The sequence below is a fragment of the Lytechinus pictus genome, chromosome 3 (assembly GCF_037042905.1).
Source record: "Lytechinus pictus isolate F3 Inbred chromosome 3, Lp3.0, whole genome shotgun sequence".
Classification (NCBI taxonomy): Eukaryota; Metazoa; Echinodermata; class Echinoidea; order Temnopleuroida; family Toxopneustidae; genus Lytechinus; species Lytechinus pictus.
The window spans coordinates 55,527,557-55,549,344 of NC_087247.1; the positions used below are offsets into that span (position 1 = coordinate 55,527,557).

The 21,788-nt window shown below is 36.2% G+C and overlaps 2 protein-coding genes across 2 annotated transcripts; one reads left to right on the forward strand and one right to left on the reverse strand.

Moving 5' to 3' along the window:
* Nucleotides 1–1,493: 1,493 nt before the first annotated feature.
* On the forward strand, nt 1,494–2,933 carry LOC129255481 (muscarinic acetylcholine receptor M1-like). Its single transcript, XM_054893832.2, has one exon. The coding sequence runs from the start codon at nt 1,494–1,496 to the stop codon at nt 2,931–2,933; it is 1,440 nt and encodes a 479-aa protein (XP_054749807.2).
* Nucleotides 2,934–18,543: 15,610 nt separating this feature from the next.
* Nucleotides 18,544–21,197, reverse strand: LOC129256209 (uncharacterized). Its single transcript, XM_054894464.2, has 2 exons — nt 21,053–21,197; nt 18,544–19,812 (listed from the first exon to the last, which is right to left on the reverse strand). Exons 1-2 carry the CDS (start codon nt 21,099–21,101, stop codon nt 19,478–19,480), a joined length of 384 nt encoding a protein of 127 aa, XP_054750439.1. The 5' UTR covers nt 21,102–21,197; the 3' UTR covers nt 18,544–19,477.
* Nucleotides 21,198–21,788: the final 591 nt, after the last annotated feature.

Below are 21,788 nucleotides of genomic sequence, written 5' to 3' on the forward strand. Positions count from 1 at the left end.
CTTTACTTTATTCTGTTGAAAATGAAATAAATTGAAATTGAAAAAAATTGACTATATACGCGAGGTTCAACTTGCACCCCTACCACCCGCTGCGGGCCTGCGCAGGCGTGGTGGCGAGGGAAAGGTGCAACTATTTCCCGCATGTCCCGAAAAGTGCCTTTCGTGCGCCTCTATTCCTTAGTGTGTAATAACTTTACTCTTTTAAAAAACGATGTTCATGGAGCTATTAACACATAATTATAATGTTAATAGCTCGATGGTCAGACGATATAAGGCCGAATACTTGTGTGAAAACAAAAATCAAAGAAACAAATGAAATGAGCAAAAAGGAAGAAAGTTATGAACTTTTGAATTATGGCAGGTCGCTTTTGATGTGGACATCATTCATTTGGTAATGCGACTTACATGTGGGATGTATCACTTGTAAAACTCTCCCGTTTCATCTCCAAATATTTCACTTAATTCTCACTTTCATCTGGTGTCCCTATAAATCTGTGTTTTTAATTTTTCATTTCATACGAGGATATATATTAATTATCATGTCTAATCATCAGTGAAAGCATCATTAAACGCAATCTTTATTGTGAAGTATCAGTTTTTTTTAATTGCATTTTTGATTGATGGGTAATCAGATCCAAGGGGATTCGAGCGAAAGAGCAAACCGTAACAAATATAACGCGAGTGCGAAGTACGAGTTGAGTACATATATACATAAAAATATGGACTTCATATATATATATATATTTTTGAGAGCTATGCTCCTTTTAAAATCTACGATCTTATTTCCACGGCATTTACCAAACCTTTTGTGATTACTTTATATATATATATATATATATATATATATATATATATATATATATATATATATATATATATATATATATATATATAAATACATGAAAATTTTAATATGGTGCGATATTTCAAAATATAGTGACGAGTACGTTAGTCCGTCAGACCAAAAAAAAATCAACAGAAATTCGTAATAGAATCATCATGATGATGCTTATAAGGAGATAAGACAATACCAGTAAAATAATGAAATGAAATGGTGTTTATTCGGAGGAATAACATGAATATTGGAAATGCGTTATACATTAAATCAATATCCATGCCGTTAGAGGCTTGTAACTGTTTTTCCTCATTTCATTCTTGTTTGACACTTTATTTCTTGAAGAGACAAAACAATTTTTTTTTTACAGAATCACTTTTCGGCCCTCATGCAAAATCCAGCCATTCAATATACGCATAAAAACCCAGTGGCTATCTGGTATGATTACTGAGGAAAAATATCTAACAAAAATAACACATTCCCTATGGGAAAATGACGTCACGTCATTACGTATGAGGAAAGACGATCGGATAGAACTGATGCCTCCTCAGCGATGTCCCGGACTCACAATCATTACTTTCCTGAAGACCGGCAAAGAAAGAGTGTCTCGGTATAAAACACTCCTCAAATTGTTTTTTGAGTGAAACTGCATTTCACAATGGATTCAGTCAAAACCGTTTTTGTAACAGAAGATGCATTTCTTACCACTCAGTACGGTTTTGATTTCGACAATATAACATACCTCACTCAAGATTTCTACTTAACATCGCCATCATTGACTACAACAGACAAACCCATTGAAGATGAATACGGAGGTCCAACTAGACTTGATGTGATTCTTGGTGTCGCAATGGTGTTCTTGATCATTCCTACTGTCACTGGGAATGCCCTCATACTCATAGCATTTTGGAAGACACGTCGTCTTCGCACGTACTTCAATTATTTCATTTGTAGCATGGCGTTTTCTGATCTTACCATTGGCGCCATCAACATGCCCATATACTCTATTGAGTTTTTCCGTGGTCGGTGGCCGTTTGGTCCCATGGCGTGTCTTATTTTCTCCATCATCGATCATGTTTTTGTCCACGTTTCCGTGCTATCAGTGGTGGTCATTGCCATCGATCGTTACAAATCTTTAGCTGATCCCTTAACACATCTCAGGAGAAAGTCTCCTTGTCGTGCTATTTTAGTGATACTCACAACTTATCTGATTCCAATCATCTTGTGGACTTGGTTTGTTCTCTTTCGAAAGCAAGGCAGAAACGAAAACTGTTACACAGGAAAACGCGGAGAATTTCCGTTTAATTTCGTCACACCCTTTTTTCTCTACCTGATTCCTCTTGTAATTTTAGCCTCCTATTGCATCGCCATCTATAAAATTATAAGGAGTCGAAATTGTAACCGGATGTCGGATAAAATGAGAAGTAGTCGGCTTTCACTCACAGATTTGAGTCGACCTCGGGAAAACGAGACCAAACTTAGCATTCTGTCTTCTATGGATATTAGCGGTTCTATTAAAAGAGGGACTCTGAATCCAGTTTGCTCAACAGAAGATATTGATCCAATTCAGATTGAGAGCTATCCAGGATGCAAGCCGGATCTCAACAATGCACCTGAAATCGGACAGTCGAATATTGAATCAACTGAAAATGTGGACTCTCCAAATCGAAAGGATCTTAGCGTTTGCTCATTTGGCAGTGAAAATGAAACCGTTTTTACAAGAGAATCACTCGCAACATCCGATGAATTCATTGAACAAGGACATTTGTCACACGGGCGGAATGATAAAGAAGATGCAGATTACGATGTCGATACGCCCACTACACAATCGCAAACTTATTCGGCCTCAAAACACAGAGTTTACACTGCTCACAACAAAATGCAGTTAAAAGAGCCAGCTAGTGAAGGGAGAGTTGCATCAACAGAAGGCCTCTCGATGTCAAAGCCGTCTGAAGAAAACCGAAAAGCCGTTCGTACTTTATCATTCATCGTGCTAGCTCTGGTTGTATCATGGTCACCATGGGTAATCTTTGTATTCATAGAAAATATCTGCGGAAATAATTGCAACGTGGAAAGTGTGTACCACGTGAGTATATAATTAAGTGTAATAACATGATTTTATGGAAATATAACATAATTAACTCGATTAAAGAACGTAACACAATATTGAGAGAAGAGGGTTGGAATGATCATCAGAGGCGGATTCAGGATTTTCCAAAAGAGGGGGCATTCTGTAAAAGAGAACATTTATTTGACAAGCCAAAAAATAGGGGGGGGGGGTTCACTACCACTAAATTGAAGTCATTTTGGTCCAGGAAAACTTTTACAAAAAACAAATCCTCACTTGCGTATTTATCTACATATTCTCCTTTAAAAATAAAACATTTGTTGTGCCTCTCAAGGGGGGGGGGGAGGGGCGGGCCGGATGGGCTCCTAGCTTGATCCGCCACTGGGAATGTTATCGACACACTAAGAGAGAGAGCGTATGACATTTTAATATGAAAAACAATATCAACAGAAAATTATGATAAAATGTGATTTATCAATAAGGAAGTTAAGGACAACCCTGTATTACCCAAGAAAATAGAAATTATCATTTGTTCTAAATAGATTATAAAAACATTCCTTAAGACATGCACTGCATAGGAACACAAATATTTATTTAAAAAATTTATTTATTTATTTATTTTGTTTTATTTATTTTATACTGCAGGGTAGGCCTGTTCAGTTCTTAAAACTGCTTTACAAAGGCGCCCTGCAGTTTAAAATACATGTCAAGATAACTATGAACAACAACAACAAACAACATCAAAAATACAAAATACAAAATATCTAAAAAACATCAGAAACAATTAACACCAAAATATAGAGTGGGAAGTGACAATTTAAACATACATAGCATTGTAAATCAAAGGAATATCATTTCGCTCTTTATCAATTCGTATGAAAGGCTTTGCATAATTTTTTAAAAACTAACAAGGAGGTACAAACTTGTAAATTTGAAGGAAGTGCATTAAATAATTTGGGTCCGACATATGCGAAAGATTTTCTTTTATGTTCAATTCTAGCTTTGGGAAGCTGAAGGGGGCATCGTAAAGAATACCGTGTCCTGTATTTCACGGGCCGTTTACATACTAAAGGTTTTAAATAATTTGGAACTAAATCATTCATTATTTTATATACAAGAACACAATACTGATATTTTATACGCTGATCTACTGATTGCCACTTCAGTGACTGCAACAAAGAAATTTGTGATGTATTATAATCTTTTTTCAAAAGCATTCTGGCATATTTATTTTGAAGTTTTTGTATCTTATCTAAATGTATTTTTGCACTGCTTCCCCAAGATGTAATACAGTAATCAATGTAAGGTAAAACCATAGAAAAGTACAGCTTCTTCATAATATCAAAGGACAGTAAGTGCTTAATCCGCCTTACACAACCTATTGCCCGAGATATTTTACAAACGATATTAGTAATATGTTCGCACCAAGTCAAGCCCGGATCGAGCATGACACCTAAGTATTTAATCTTTTTTACATTTTCTAATTGTATGTTCCTGAATTTCACTGACAAATGAGCACCCCTCAACTTTTTCTTTTGACCAAATACCATGGCTTTTGTTTTTTGCGGGTGTAAATGCATATTATTTAAGTCTAGCCATTTACTTATTGAATCAAAATCATCTTGCAAATACTTTTGTACCTCCTTAATTGATTCACCGTGATTAAAAATGGCGGTATCATCAGCATAAAGAGACATTTTAGAATGTACATGCAATTTCAAATTACACATGTCATTAATAAAAATACAAAATATCAATGGACCCAGTATAGATCCTTGTGGGACACCTGATTTTATCTTCAAAAATTCACTGCGACAATTGTTAATCATTACAAATTGCCTTCTGTCTGTTAAATACGATTCCATCCAGTTGTATTCATTGCCAGTAATTCCATAGTACTTAAGTTTTGCAAGTATAAAATTGTGAGGAATAACATCAAAAGCTTTGCGTAAGTCCAAGAAAATACCACCAGTAACATGTTTTCGGTCCATTTTATCATACAAAAAGTCTGTAATCTCAGTTAGACAAGTGGCAGTAGAATGAGACGGTCTGAAGCCAGACTGACAATTTGCAAGTAGATCATTTACATTTAAGTACTTATACAATTGATCATGTATTGCTCTCTCTAGTATTTTGGACAGGACTGGAAGCACAGAAATTGGTCTATAATTGTCAAAAAAACACAATAAAGCAATATCAGTTATCCCCAGAGCGCAAAATATACATAACCATGCCGTATGGCGTATACAATAAATGGAATTTTAGGCAAGAAGAAAAAAAAATCTTAATCATAATTTTTAAGAAAATGTGCAACAATTAAGGACCACAATAATATCGCATTCAATATTTTTTTCAAACTGATAGTGGAAAAATATAGTATTTAATTTATTAACTGATCATGATGAAAATGATTTGTCAATGTACGGTATTTTTACGAATTTTGCGAAGGAATGAATCTTGTTAAGGGTCCATTTTGTAAAGTCCATGTATGAGCATGGTGACCCGAGCTGTCTCGGAAGGAGTAATGCCATTACGGAAACTTGGTATTCCAGCTCACCCGACTGAGACAGAAGCTCACATCGGATCCCTATCACTCCAAAAGTAAGGTGGTGTTGATTCGGGAGAATACTGGTATGATGAAGGGAAGTTCAAAGTCATGGTATATCACAGCAGCCATTGCAACCACCTTGTGATCATGTCCGTGGGTATTTGTGTCTTTGGATAATGGAATTATTTATTTATTCATTCATTTATTCATTTATTTATTTACTATTTATTGTTGATATTTTGTCAGGGTAGCCGATTCACCGATAAGTAGTGGTCTTCCATGGGGCCCTGAATAATAATACATAAATATAAAAAATATATATTTACAAAATACTTAATGTACGTATAAACAGAACTGTTCGCAGTAAAAGAAAGAAATAATAGACTTAGCACCATGGAGTCGATCGGGGGGGGGGGGGATCCCCACAATATTTCAGGTGGGTGGGGGATTACTATTATTATATTATTATTATTATTATTTTGATAATAACGATAATCATGATTATCATGATGATGGTAGTGATGTTTATTGTATTTATGCATGGTGAACATTGATATTGTTTTTCTCATATTGAAAGAAACAGTTATTTTTCGGAAACTGTTGCAAAAAGATGGATAGAGAAATAAATAAATCCAAGATGAAATAAAACATATTCATGTTTATGTTTTCATGACATTATCATTTTAAAATTTACCCCTCCCGCAACCAAGCTCATGGTGTGTGACTCGTTTATTAAATTTATCACCCTTTTGAATTACACCTAATTATTGTTAGATTTCTTTCTTCAGTTCATGATGTGAAACAACTGGAAGGCACATATTATATATCACACTTATAACTTCGGTCTAAGGATCCCCCATACACCCTCACACACACACACACACACACACACGCTGACGTACAGACGTGGAGCTTGGTTTTACGACCAAGAAAGAAGGAGAAAGGAAAGATAAGCAAAGACAAATGAAGTGAAATATAATATATATTTAAAAACATGTCAAACTCTATTACAAAATTAGATTTTTAATTGAAAAATGTCAAAAATTTCCCCTTTATGCCATGTCAAGCCCCCTAAAAAGGATACGATTGGGCTACACCTATAACAATCAGTGTAAAACAAGGGCGGCTGAACGGGGGGCAGGGGAACTTGCCCCTCTGCCCTCTGCTCTGTTCCGCCGCCCTTGCAGAACAAAACGCTTGCCCCCCAAAAAAAAGAATATACCCCCTTTTTATAATGAAATATCTTTTTTGAAGTAAAACAATACATTTCAGGTTAGATTATCACCAAATTTTTGGCTCGCGGTTCGCGCTTGCATTTATAGTTAAGAGTAAGGTACCCATCCTGTTCATGGTTACAAGAACGCTTTGAATGTCCTGTTTTCAAGTTGGAATATCACAAATTTTTGGCTCGCGTTTCATGCTTGTATCAATAATTGTTTAGTAAGGTACTCATTCTGTTTCTGGTTATATAAAATGAATGATTAGAATGTCCAGTTTTCAGGTTGAAATATTATAAATTTTCAGCTCGAGCATCGCGCTTGCATGATTTAATTTGTGCGATATGCAATCCTATATGAGTCACTATATGCAGTCTTTAACAGGTTACTTTTCTGGACAGTACATTAAAAATTTCAGCTCGCGCTTCACGTTAACTCTTTAGTAAGATACTTATCTTTTTCATGATTACGATAACTGCTCGGAATGTTTGACTTTTATGTCTTATTACATGAAATGTCGAAAAGTTTGAGCTCGCGATTCGCGCTTGCAACATCTGGCAAGGATGCCCTTTTAACAGAAATAATTTACTAAAAGCGAGTTTTACAACTTCAGATTTGAATTATTTTCCGAACCACTCGCTCGCGGATGAGCCTAAATATATTTCTTATCAATCAGAAATGACTTCAAAATGGCTTTGCTCAACTGAATTACTATAAAATACACAACTACTTCACGCATATGATAATCTCATGGTGAAAATATCCAAGATGCCCATTTGACCCAATTATAAGTGCCCTTTTTGGCTTTGCCCACCCCCTCCCAACGAAAATACCTTTCGCCGCCCTGGTGTGTAACCCGCGCGGGCACGCGTAAATGTCCACTGTCTCTGTGTCTGGTATGATGCCCATGAACATCATTAGAATTGATTAAATTCACCTTTAATTGTTCATTTGCTCTGACAAATATTACTTCCAAAAAGATTTTTGTTTTATGCATTTGACTTGAATTCACTCATTGAGTTGGAAGCAACCCATCGCAGGGGCCGCGGAACGGTTTTCAGAGTGGGGGGGGGGGGGGCTGACCATGCAGAAAATCACAATCGTATGGTCATTTTGCGCTTTTGTACACGGTTTTTGAAAAAAGTGGGGGGGGGGGGCTTAAGCCCCCCCAGCCCCCCCCCCCCGGTTCCGCGGCCCCTGCATCGTTCTTAAACATAAACAGAAGGAGGCGTGATAGCTCGGGTAGAGCGGGGGTAAGGCATTAATCCTCATTACCAGGTCCCTCGGAGAGGACCTTAAGAGGTCAGTCCTCGTAATAACTACGACAAGTAAAAGAACATGGTAAAACGTCATAATTATCTATCAAATCAAATAATTTGCGAAATCCTGAAGCAAACAACAATGATCTACTTTATATTTTAACGTATACTGAAAACCAAATGTACAATATTTGTGTTTTTTTTTATGGTAATGCTGTTCTCTATAGTAGATTCCAGTTTAAGGTATTTCTTTAGTGCACTATTTAAGTGAGGAAAATTTTAACTTGATTAGGAAGATAATTCCAATATCGGATGCAACTGTAATAAAAAATGTTCCCTATATGACCTTCACGTTTTGCTAATACAAAATTAAAATGACCATTTCTAGTATCGTACCTCGTACCTATGGATAATCGAGACACGGGTAAATTATTGGCTATGTAATGATCTAATGTGTCCGAATATAATATTTTATGCGCGTGGTGCAATACTAGTTGTTGTTTAGCTCTTTGATCTACATGGAGTAATCCTGCATTTTCAAGTTTATTACATCCAACGTGTGTTCTTGGGCCTATCCATCACAAGCCGCATTAGCATAGTCGAATAGACACTGTATTAAAGCAAATCACAAAATATGTCGAGACTTGATATTCAAACAGGTTTGGTATCTATATATACAAAAATTTTAAGAGCGAATTGGCCTTTTTGGCGATTGAGTATACCCGTCCCGTCCATGATAGGTCACTTGTAAAATTAATATCCAAATATTTTTTTCTGATTAATCTTTTCTCTCAATTGATTATCATATGAAATCCTGAAATCGTGTGTATACTTGAACTTTTCTTTTGAACAAAATAAAATGCTTTCTGTTTTCCAAAAATAAATGTAAAATAAGCTTGTTGTGTGAATATTAAATGGTAATCTGAAAAAAAAAGAATGCAAAAAATCTTGTTCTCATGGGTAAATTTCATTCAATATTACTTTGATGTCGATGGACCCAATCTTACATCATTATTATTTTTATTTAAAGATTAAGATATTTTGTCTTTTTTGCTAAAAAAGTGAAAATCATCAACTATTCTATTCTTGGTTATTCTATATAATATCCCAGAGTTGATTTTTTTTTTAATTCATCGGGGTTTTAAATCGAATGAAAGGAATTAGGAATTGATATAATCGGATTTAGCTGTTTTCTGCTACACCATGGTGTAGCAAGGTGACTACACGGAGCTCGATAAATATCGTGACAACTTGATACCCCTATGTATCTTGATCAGCATCATAATTATTAATTCATAGATCTTGTCAATAGTGTTCCAAGGATTAGAAAACAGGTTGAGGGGGCAGGAAAGTTACATCTTATACAGGGTCGTAGCTACGGGGGTGGGCTGGGGGCACGTGCCCCCTGACATTTGGTGTGCCCCCTGAAAAGATTTAGACGGAGCAAAAAAAAAGCAAAAAGGGAGAAAGAAAGAAAAAGAAGGGGAAAGAAGTAAGGAAAAAAGAAGAGGAAAATAAGAGGAGTAAGACGAGTAAATAAAAGTGGTGAGGTGAAGACTAGCAAAAATAAATCAAGTAACTATATAAAATTCTCGCTCGCGCTTCACGCTGGCATTGCCTGTTCGATGAGATTCATATCATGCTCAAGAAGCTGATATGGAACTTAAATATCAAGTTTTGAAGTCATACAAAACATAATTTAGCTCGGACGTCAAGCTTTCATAATTATTATTTTGTTATTTACAAATTGATTTTTTTTAATGCTCTGTAAAATGTCCGTTTCGGTCTAAATATCAACATTTTCAGCTTACGCTGCGCGGTGGCTTTATTTGATATACCAAGTTCCTTTTGTCTTTGTGTATTCCATATAGTTCTCAAAATACCCCTTTTTAGATGTAATTGTCAAAACGTAGGCCTATCAGCTAGCGCTGCGCGCTCGCATTTTGATTAGTGAGTATGTATGCCTCTGTATTAATTATATAGCAAGTTACGTAAAGTCCCCTTTTCATTACAGTTTATAAAAAAAAATCGGCTCACGATTTGCGCTCGCGTTAATTGTTAAAAATGTATTAAGCCATGCGTCCTATTCATAATTATAAAATGCTTAAAATTTCCTGTTTTCGGGCATTAATATTAATATATTCCACTCTATCATTAAGCATTATATTAGATTAGTAAATAAGAAAATAACATTTTCATAAATTCCTACTAACTAAATTTACCCTTTTTCAGAATGGAATATCGACAAGTTTCATCTCGCGCTTAGAAATAATAAGAAGATAGTCATAATTTTCATATGATGACAAAATGTCCTTAGAATGTACCGGTCTCAGGTCAAAATAATAATAAAAAAATATCTGCTTGCGCTTCATGCTCGCATCATTTATTAAGTGTGATCCACATCCACTTCGAAATTTCCCTACACAGTGATTGAAATAGTGTTTAAATTTACTCTATTTCAGATCGGAATATCGATTTTTTTCAGCTAGCTCGCATTATTGATCTATATTATTTAAAAAAATGTATTCAGAATGCCAGTGGCGTACCGAGGATTTTCCACAGGGGGGGCAAAACCGTCCGCCAAAAAAATTGACAAGCAAAAAAAAAAAAAAAAAAAAGTCTTCAACCACAAATAAAGCAAGCAAATAAAAAAAAAGGTCTTCAAGCTCGTCAGGGGGGCAAAAAAGGTCTTCAAGCTCGTCAGGGGGCAGAGATACGTCCTTTGCATGGGTTGTGACTCGTCAGGGGGGCAGACTGCCCCCCTGCCCCCCCCCCCCCTTCGTAGGTATACGCTAGTGCAGAATGCCCAGATTCTAGGTCTAAGTCTAAAACATGCGCATGCATGTTTATTGAGATAGGCAGCTTGTTCTTTATTTAAAACGTGCTTAAATTATCCAGTTTCAGATCAGAATATCAATAATTTTCTGCTCGCTCTTCACGCTTGCATTCATAGGAAGATATCCAATTACCCATCATATTCATGATTTACAAAACATGAATACAGTGTCCCGTATTTAGGTCTAAAATCTGAATTTTCTTCCCATCAATTGTATTGTTTAGTTACATACCTATCCCTTTAATGATTACAAAAAGTGCTTAGAATTACCCTTTTTTAAGGTCGGAATTTCAAAAATGTTCAGCTCGCACATTGCGTTCGCATTATTTAATTGTTGAAATATGTATCGTCTTCATGGGTAAAAGCAAACAGTTCTTACCAGATCCCTTTTCGATCAGGCCAGAACGTTTATCAAAAATTTCTGCTCGCGCTTGGCGTTCGCAGTAATTATCTATAATTTTCTCGCGCTTGGCGTTCGCAGTAATTATCTATAATTTTCAGGACAAAATACATGAAAGTAGGCTTATGAGAATATTTTATATTCATGTTGTTTTATAAGAATAAAGCTAAGAAGTGACAAATACACACTGAGAAAAAAATTGTCAGCCCCCATTAAAAAGCAAGGACACCCAGTGCCCCCCAGGAAAAAAATCCTAGCTACGCTACTGATCTTATATCCATTAATATTGTATATTTGTATAGCCAGCCAGAGGTGGATCCAGCATTTCATAACCATGAGGTTAGAGAAAGTGTTATCAGTTTCTTCAACAAATTTTTGTTACAAAAGCAAAAGAAAGGAGGGGGATGATCTCAATATATAAACACGCAAAATGCTCGGGTTTAGTTTCTATCTTGTATTGGGCCTATTAGAATAAAAATACCATTAGAAATGTTAAAATCCGCATCATGAATATTTGGACACTGTCAGAGATAAAAGCAAAGTTTCAAACTACAATTATTACAGAATCCGAATGAGGTGTTTGAATGTCAAGTACATCGAGTTCTTACAGCTTTTATCCATACTTCTTACAAAATCAGACTCTACTCATTATCGGAATACATAGTAAAATAAAATGAGAGAAATGGCTTTGGTTAATGACTGGTTATATCGTTCTCAGCCTTAGCTTGATAATATAAATTCTCCTTTCCTTTTTAGTGTCTTATCAGTTCCCGGCTTAGAAGATACTGTACAAAATATTTTCATTGGATTTAGCTTTCAAGTTATAGTTTGAAAAGGAAATATCACTGTCTTTAATGAAACTCGCATTCTTTGTGAACGGTAATTTATCATTTGTATTCAAAACCTTAATGTAAACCCTTCAATAGTTTGGGAACGCCAGTGATTTATATAGTGGAAGAGCCGTGGTGTAGTGTTTCTGACTCTCGCCTTGTAAACAGAGGGTCGTGTGTTCGAATCCCACCGCGGTCTAGCGTCCTTTGGTAAGGCGTTAATCCACACTTTGCCACTCTCGACCCAGGTGCTAAATGGGTATGATGCGAAAGATATTGTATGTTTGATTTTGCCAGCGCCATTATGAGGCTGCGATGAATGCAAGGAATGCTCCCCAGGGTGTGGAAATTGTGCACTTTTCTCGCAGGATTTAAATGAATCCAATGACCGGGGTAATACTATGCTGTAACGCCCGCTGAGCCATTCTGGGAAAAGCGCGCTTTATAAAAATTTGTTATTATTATTGATAAACATTGGTAGAGATTTGAGTTTATTTACCATTATAACATGCTGTGATCATGAAATTTGGTCCGTGAACCATAAAAGTAATGTAAACCGAATTGCATAAAAATTTGTGTCAGGTATGGCCAATAAGCCATTATGACCTTTGACTTGCATGGAGACCGGAAAATCATGTCAGATGATGTCCAAAAAGCCAAAACGACGGGCCATGTATTATTAATAAGAGCACCAATCATAAGGAATTAGCAAGAAGAAACATCAAAGAATCAATAATTATATGACTCTATCTCAAGTTCGTATGTTATGTGTGAGACCTTGTAGAGGGTGACTGAGAACAAAAATACCCGATTTTTACCATCTAAAGTAGGAAAAAGTGATGTAGAGTATCCTTATATATCCTTATACCAATTACATATCTATATATATTCCAATTTTTATATTACAGGAATATATCAATTTTAGCATTCTGGGCTAATATAGTGTTCTTACCATACAGAATCTGACTTAGACTGCAGCTAATCTCTTTGATAACAATTCTTTTTAGTGACTGCCAGTTTACAAAGGGAAACAACTTTCACTCACAAAAAATGCTGTACTATTTGAATTGTGTGATGCAATCGTGAATAGGCCTCCAGCTGCATTTTCCATTTTTGTTTTTTAACACTTTCAATAGCAAACCTGACAATTGGACTTCTATTTGGGCCAATAAGGGTGACTCAAATAAAATTTCTGGCAATCCCCCCTCCAGGTCATTATGTCATATTGGTCTGAGCACATTTCTGTTGTGATTTCGTTTTGTCATAATACTTATTATTCAATAGATCAACTTTCTTGACAAAACGATTCAATACCAAGAAATAAACTATAATCTGCAAATTCATATGAATATTTTAGATGTTCCTAAACTTAAGGGCAGTGTGTATATTTCCTTTTAAATTAATCAATCTAGAATATATTTCTTTAAAAAAATGGCGTATAGTGATGCTTTTTCTACTAATAAACAGTGAGGACGATAAGTATGGTTGCAAATAATTTTGAGGTTCTTTTTGTTACATTTTTCTTAATTGATAAGTAATGGCAGTGGGTTGGTTTTGTGTACCTTTCTAAGTTTGACAAGAATATTACATTGGTAAAATGACTCTTGATGTATTCACTAAATACTAAGTATAAAGAAAATAAAGAACGCCTCTGGCCATACGGAAATGATTGCTCACAGACTTATACATAAAAGTTGCGTTTTTTGTGTCGTTTCAGGTGAGTTTCTTCTGGGTATACGTTAACAGTCTTTTGAACCCTTTCTGCTATGCCGCAGCTAACCGCACATACCGACGTGTCATTAGAGACTTCTTCAGAAGGTAGGCGTCGCCATAGGTGTCACCATCAACATTTTCACTGCCAATCTGTAAACTCGACTTGATCAAGATCAACCTATTACGGGGGCTTCGATGCCTCCGTCCATTTACCTCGACAAAGGGTCACTTTTCCATGATCGGCAGCGATTTGTCTACCTTCATCAGTATTTGATATCCTGGTCAGAGTCACAAGGAGGGTCATTTTAAACACGTAAACTGTTTCAGTATATAGGGAATCAGAGTGTTGTCGATCAACCCACTCGAGAAAGACTGATCCCAACTACCTCCTTTACTTAAACATAAGAAATGTGAATGAGCCTGAAGGCAAGTTGGCAGTTAAGTATTGAAAACCAAACCCTAATATAATATAACATTGATGCTATAATTCACAGTCAAAATTTGTGATCATCTTCAGATTAGATAAGGATTAAGAGGGGTATAAAGTGAAATATATTCAAGACGCTAGTTGTCTGCTACTTGAAGGTTCAATATAAAAGTCATCTTTGCATTGTTTTATTTATTTCCCTCACGAACTTCCCCGAATCTCTAAGAAAACTAATTTTCCATTCCGGCTAATTCGAATCAATAACTTTTGACCCTATATGCATTAGGGGATTGCATTCTTCAATAATCAAATACACACAAAAATCCCCCTCCCCAAAACAGGGGGATGCGGTTTATTTAATGTTCATGAATAGTGTGATACTAGTATCATATATAAAAATAAACAATTATTGGTATTTATATAGTGTACAGTGGTGCTCAAAAGATAGTGAACCCCACCAGAAAATGTAAATATTTAAAGTGTTCAAGTTCTACTATGTTTTAGATATTTTGATTGTAAAGTCAGATGATAAAAAAATTGCATTCAATAAAGTTTGTTTCTCTGGGCTCACCGAACATTGTAGTGTTATTGTCTACATTCAACACTCAACATAAAGAAGTGCATTTTGTGGTGGGTTTCACTAACTTTTGAGCACAACTGTGTGTTTATATATATATATATATATATAATATATATATATATATATTTAATAAACCTTTCATTTCGTTACTATATATATTATATATAGTAACGAAATTAAAGGTTTATTGAATGTTCAGCATGGTTCGTAACAGTGAAGAACGTAGAATAATTTTTAATCCATGTATATAGTTGCATAGGAAAATTCAGTAATCGTTTGTATAGGTATTTTCTTTAAAATGTTTTAAAATATTTGCTAAGAAATAACGATGTTTACAACTGTATGATTATGTTAGATATTAATCTTTAATTGTTCTTTACTATTCGGGTATAAATAGTAGTGACAATTACCACAGTTGTTGTTCAAAAGATTTATTTTATGACTCTAACTGTTTTTAAAAGATAATTAAATTTTACCGCGTGACAATCTCCCTCCTAAATCGTTGAGTATAATCGAGCTCTATGCTCGATTATGAGCCATGCAATGTGTTTGGCAGTAAGAGGTTTCTGAACGGAACTCTGTTCAATTTTCATTGGAACCTGCCGGGACAGGATGAGCAGAATTTCTCAGTAAAGTTATAAGAACAGAATGCCTTGTTCCTGCTTGTCGATATTTTGATGTATGGAGCTGCAAGTATACTTGGTCGGAAAGCACGAAAGTGTTGGAAGTACTGACCAGAAGAAGTGAGACTACGGAAAATACTGTCTTTACCGAGATTCTGAAAATACTGAGATGAGTGAGGATACTGACATTACCGAGATACTGAATACTGGGTATTCGGTCTTCAACATGGTTGTGCGGTTCCATGAGATATGATATAAGATATTGAGAAGGAGCAAAGAGTTAGAAGTGAAAAAGACGGACTTTACACCAACTGGTTGTATATTGCAGCCGAAACGAACCAGCTCGTCAGGAAAGAAAGTCGGTTCGGCTACACGTGGTGTCAGCAGTGGGATTATTGGTGTAGAAGTTCAGAGGAAATGGATGTTCGAGGACAGAGAGGGTGTGCGGTATCGCCGGCTGAGGTGATAGAGAAGTTGGAAAGCAGTATGGCGGAGATTGATCAGATGATGGTGGAGATACGGACCAGTATGGGGTTGACGCCACCATGTGAGACTGATGAGACGTGCGGTAGGCATGGGCCGAGAGTTCAGTTTCGATCTTCACCAACTGACAACTTCAGAGCAGCACGGATACCGCAACCTACCGGACTGGAACAGGAATTTTTCAGGACTGGGCTACAAGATACCCGACATAGACGAGCACCAGAGATGAAAACCGAATCAAGAAATATGCTGCTAAATCACCATGAAGTTAGATCAAAGGAACCAAGTATTGTACCAGACCGATTCGACGGCCGCACTCCGGTTGAAGACTATCTAAACCATTTTCAGGCGTGCATTGTGGTGAATCACTGGGGAGAATCTGAGGCAATGGAATATCTGGCAGCCAGCCTGAGAGGTTCTGCCGTTAAACTTCTGACGCAGAAAATAGGAAGGCGACTCTGTTACTATGAACTAGTGGACAGAATGAGGAAACGATATGGTCCAGGTGGTAAGGCAGAGGTCTACCTTGCCGGGTTGCGACAGCGACGGAGAGGAGCAGGAGAGACACTTCAGGAATTAGGACAGAGCGTAAGAGATCTGACGGCTCTTGCCTATCCTGAATTTGATGAAGTCGGACAAGACCGGTTGGCGAGGGGACACTTTCTAGATGCGATTGAAGATTGCAAAATCCGAGAAGGGGTTTTCCTCTCGCAACCAAGATCACTGGACGAGGCAATAGAAGCTGCTTTGAATGCGGAGGCGTTCTCAAGGATGGAGGATGACTTTACCGAGATACCGAAAATACTGAGACGAGAGAAAATACAGAAAATACTGACTTTACCGAGATTCTGAAAATCATGAGATGAGTGAGGATACTGAAATTACCGAGATACTGAATTTACGGAGATACTAAATACTGGGTATTCGGTCTTCAACATGGTTGTGCGGTTCCATGAGATATGATATAAGATATTGAGAAGGAGCAAAGAGTCAGAAGTGAAAAAGACGGACTTTACACCAACTGGTTGTATATTGCAGCCGAAACGAACCAGCTCGTCAGGAAAGAAAGTCGGTTCGGCTACAATATATATATATATATGTGTGTGTGTGGGTGTGTGTATGTATAGACACACCCTCACACACACACACACACATATATATATTTCATCGTAAGAATCGGTTCACTTGGGTTATCGTTCAGAAGTTACCACTGCTTTAATTCCATTTCCTAGTAGAGTTAGACCGTGAAGATTATTTTCACATTGTAACACAATGGTATGAAGTAAGTGAATTTCTATGTGAATTTGTAATGAGCACTTTTCGAAAATTTGTTCTTAAAAAAAACACAAGAAAGTTCCTTCACCTTCTCGAGCACATTTATATTCTTATATTGTGCAAAATTACATAAATTTGAATATAGGGGTATGAAACCTTACGAATTTCTTGTAATACTATCCACTATTTTTAAGTACTAGTAGACCTTTTCTGAAAAATTGCAGGAAATATCCTAACATAATAGTTTTTTTCTGTAAATTCTTCTGCTTCTTAAAAATGTGTATAATTCTAAATATTTGTCATCTAGTGTTTTTTTTATTCCACTCCACACGTGAAAATGTAGACTTTGAACATGTACATATCGTTTATACTTACACCGTGATTTAAGATGTGAATTTACACCATTCTAGTCTTGAAACATGAGGTTGATGTATATTTGTAAATGCTATTACTTTTTTCTCAACGAAAAGTACTTGGTAATACTAGTATAACGTAGTTTGGAAAGCTTCATGCATTCTGAAAAGTCACGGCAGACATATTGTTTTATAGTATAGCACGAGCCGTTGCAGTTTAGACCTTAAGATCCTAGTTAAACGAAACCAATCTAGTAATCACTCCTTTTTGAGTGAATTTGACACAGGAGTGGGGGAGTGACCACTGATATAAAGGGGAATTTAATGGGCCGCCCTGATCGGTGGCCTTCCGTCTAAACTCTTGTATGTATGAGTGTTTTAATCGCAGTTGTTTATATTAACGTCGTGTTTTTATCGTGGTTTTCTGTTTCCTTAATCCCCGATTTATAATATATGTTTATTAAGTCGAACAGAGTCAAATTGTCTTTAAACTAGGCGTTGTACGCCTGTAATCCAACATGGGCAAATAACGAATTACTGCATGCATGGGTTAGTTCGAGCCCTTGTGGTTGTAAGAACGCATGTTGAACCTTTCTTACGCGCTTGAAATTCCCCAATGAACATTTTCACTACAAGGATCACCAGTCATTCTTAAAGTCACTCTTAACCATAGAGATATATACTATATATGCTCTTAACTTACGAACAGCTTTATGAAACGGTCCCCTGGTCACATATTCAGAGTGGGGACTTTAAGGTTGTCCCCAGACTTATACACAATGATAGATACACAATTCTGTACAAACTCAGTTACACACCCACACAAAACGAACTATTTCTCTCACCTCATGGCACTCCTGCTATCACACATACACTCAAATACACACACACACACATACACACCCTTTCTCGAACCCCCATACCCCTTTCTTCTATCATTTCCGTATAGACCTACCCTGATTCAGTTCTATTCTTATTTTTCTTTTCTCTTTTTTTTCTCTCTCTCTTGCTATATTTCACCCTATGATATCAACCCACGCTCTCCTCCTCCATCTCTCTTTTTCATCTGAACTTTAAAAACACAAGATAAAATTAGTTTGTGTCTGGTCGCTTTTATTTGTGTTTCACCTAATCATTGATTAATCATTACAGTTGTAAAATATTGATAATTAATTACCTAGTGAACATGGAAGCAAACACGGTTTGAAGACTTACGTTAGCTCATTACAAACAAAAAATAGGGTAAATCAAGACCGGTGTCCAAATATCTCGGTTACTCTTAGAGTACTTTTACAGTCTTGAGTTAAATGAAATGCACAATGGTTGATTTGATGAATATACGACTGTGATATTGAGAGTGTGAATCAAGTTGCTGGACGACAAGCTGGCATACTGAGTGAACGTGCTATACCACAATACTATACCATTCGTTAAAACTAATACTTTTTACCATCTAAGTTTAAAACAAGCACCAGCATCACCATGTTCATTCTAAACTCCGATGTTGTGGCTGATGCTAACACCCAAGCAAACTTCAAACATTCGATTCACCGAATCTAGTTATTACATCCAATCGGTGTGCTGTATCTAACGTATGGTCGTTTAATATAAAGTTTGTCCATCAAAATAATTGAAAAATTTGAAATAATACAAATAATTGCAAAACAATATTAGAACGGGGTGCAAACAATATTTATAAGCTAAATTTAGTATGTTTTATTATATTTGCTTTCACAGAATGATGTTATTGTGATTTCATTGTAGTTAAACCAAAGAGGTAATATAGTGATAAAGGTTCAAGACTTACATTTTCAAAACAAATTTATTTTCAAAATATCAATTCCTAAACCATTTGTGATTCTGTTTGGCGCCTTATGAAATATTAGAATTTTTGCATGCTTTCTCTTATATATTTTTCTAAGCAAAATTATCTCATCCCAGTACTTCTAATTTCTCTGTACTGCATTTCGTTGAACCCAGAACTTAATTGGCAATCCCACCAGATTAGCGACTCCAGAAACGATTCATCTTTACTTCTTTCCTCTTGTTCGTAGAGGTGGGGGCGGTTCATTATCAAGTATTTCATATCCTTCATTGGACGACTCTTGTTGCCTCTTATGAATGACGTGAGGAATTGGCATGATATCCCCATCGCCATGGGCCAAGACATCGTCTACGGAGCGCCTATGAGGAAGTGCATTTGTTTGGCCTCCACCACCAGGAAACGGATTATGGGGGTTGCTAGGCTTGGATCCGTCATCTCGCCTATGGATGATGTGTTGAATGCTTTGTGGACCATCATCAATAGAACGTTTAGCAACTCCTGGAGCTTCCTCCTCATGAAGATTAGTACTCTGAGCAAAGCCTGTGTTGGGTATAATGGAGATGAATTATACCAATTTTACACCTCTTTATTTCTGCCTTCATATATTTTTGTTTTATTAGTCTTGACATAACAACTTTGGCGAGCAAACATGAAGCTCATGTGTCGCCATGCTCCCAGCGATTTCGAGGTCAGTGCTGGCATTTTGGTGCCGGTGTTGGGTCGATCGTCACACCAACACAACATCAAAGTTAATTTGATCTATTAATGGTAAGCTGGTAAGTTGACCTTGATCATCATATCTTTAGGGTAGGGTAGGGAAGACTGTATGTTTTTCCTGCGTTTAACAACAGAACCAACGCAAATACCAAACTTGAAATCACCTATATACTGGGAGTGGCCTAGGCTTTTAAACTTGTTAAAAATTCGCAAGTAAGCGGGGATGATCAGAACAGCCTTGAATATATCATCAAATTCTGACTGTATATGAAAGAGGGAGCTGAAAATGTCCCGCACCCACTTCTCTCTTTTATTATTGTATGAACATTGAAAAAAAAAATATATTGATACGGAAACTCTCCATCACGTCGCTGTAGAATGTGAGAACAATGATCTTCAATCTTACATGATTAAACGAACACAATTTTACATGCAGTACTAATTAATTAAACCTAGAATAGTTGGTGTTTTAATTTATGGTGGCCTCATCACTAACTTGTGTGTGCTAATAATGCAAAGTCCTCACTGTGTAGGACTGTGGTTATTATAATGATATAGATATTTTACAGTAAGCATAAATATTCACACGCTTAGAAAGACAAAAATACTGCCACCATTGCAATTACTCAATGGAGATTTTTATAGCAATGATACCTTCCAAATTAAAAAAGACAACGAATAGAAATAATGCGGAGATATTTCAATGGGCATAGGGATGGGCAACAACTGTTGTAAATATATTCATAGAGGATTGGTTAAAACATGTTTTGAACAGTCATGAGCATAAGCAAACAATTTACATGTAAATCGCACCCGCTGGCTTAGCCTGCTGTTAGTATGAAAATAAAACAAAATCATTCACCATTATTAAACTCGTACAACACCGATCGTCTCAAAATTAGAATCAAATCAAACAATGATAAGGAATGTAATTGTAAAAGTAAATTGTAATTGCAATTCATATAAATTCGTGTATCTAGAAATAAATACATATAAAAAACAACTGGTATTGTTTGAATTAGATGGAAAATTGTAATAATACCAGAAGTACCACACATCTCACCTTGATTAAGGCACAGAGCTCCAATGAAGAAATACAACAAACAGTTCATCTTGGAAATATCATCAATTCGCAGGACAAGTCAAAAATGGAGTGAGGCTGCTTTACAAATTTCATGAGCTGTTGCTGGACACAATATACAATTTGCAGTGTTTTGTGAGCGGAAACTGGTAAAGATCGATTTTTCTCTGGAGGTGTTTTCCAAGTGTGACCAATCACTACACGCCTCTATACTCCGTATACTATTGTATATATAAACGTAACCCATCATTGATTTTTTTTACTAGTAATTGTTCGTCATCATGAATTGATATTAACACTGTTGTATAAACAGGAATTTTTAAAATAAGGAGGAGGAGTCACTTAAATTTATGTTCTTATTACTCAATTAAAGATAATACTGTGTATATATTCAAAATAATGGTATTCTTCCTATTTAATTCAACATAAAAACCAATTGAGAGCGTGGTCATCGCTAGGCATATAGTTTGTATACTGAAATGCGTTATGTTCATGTTTATTATTCTCAATGTAAGATATAACATTTCTCAATTATTTAAATAAATTTCTTTCCTGGTCGCAGGGAGGACGCCATTATACCCTATACAACCATCACGTTCATCTCGAAACCGTCAGCATTGCCTGACCTTCAGGACCATAGTATACCGTGGGAAATACGCGCTAGTACTTCAAAAGTCCAGCTGTTGACGATCTCTTGAATAATATGCAAATTGGAGCC

Excerpts from the sequence above, each read along its gene's own strand:
- LOC129255481 (XM_054893832.2), top strand. The coding sequence starts at position 1,494 with ATGGATTCAGTCAAAACCGTTTTTGTAACAGAAGATGCATTTCTTACC.
- LOC129256209 (XM_054894464.2), bottom strand. The coding sequence starts at position 21,101 with ATGAACTGTTTGTTGTATTTCTTCATTGGAGCTCTGTGCCTTAATCAA. Across the intron at positions 19,813-21,052 it reads AGCTCTGTGCCTTAATCAAG|GCTTTGCTCAGAGTACTAAT; the intron begins GTGAGATGTGTG and ends TACCCAACACAG.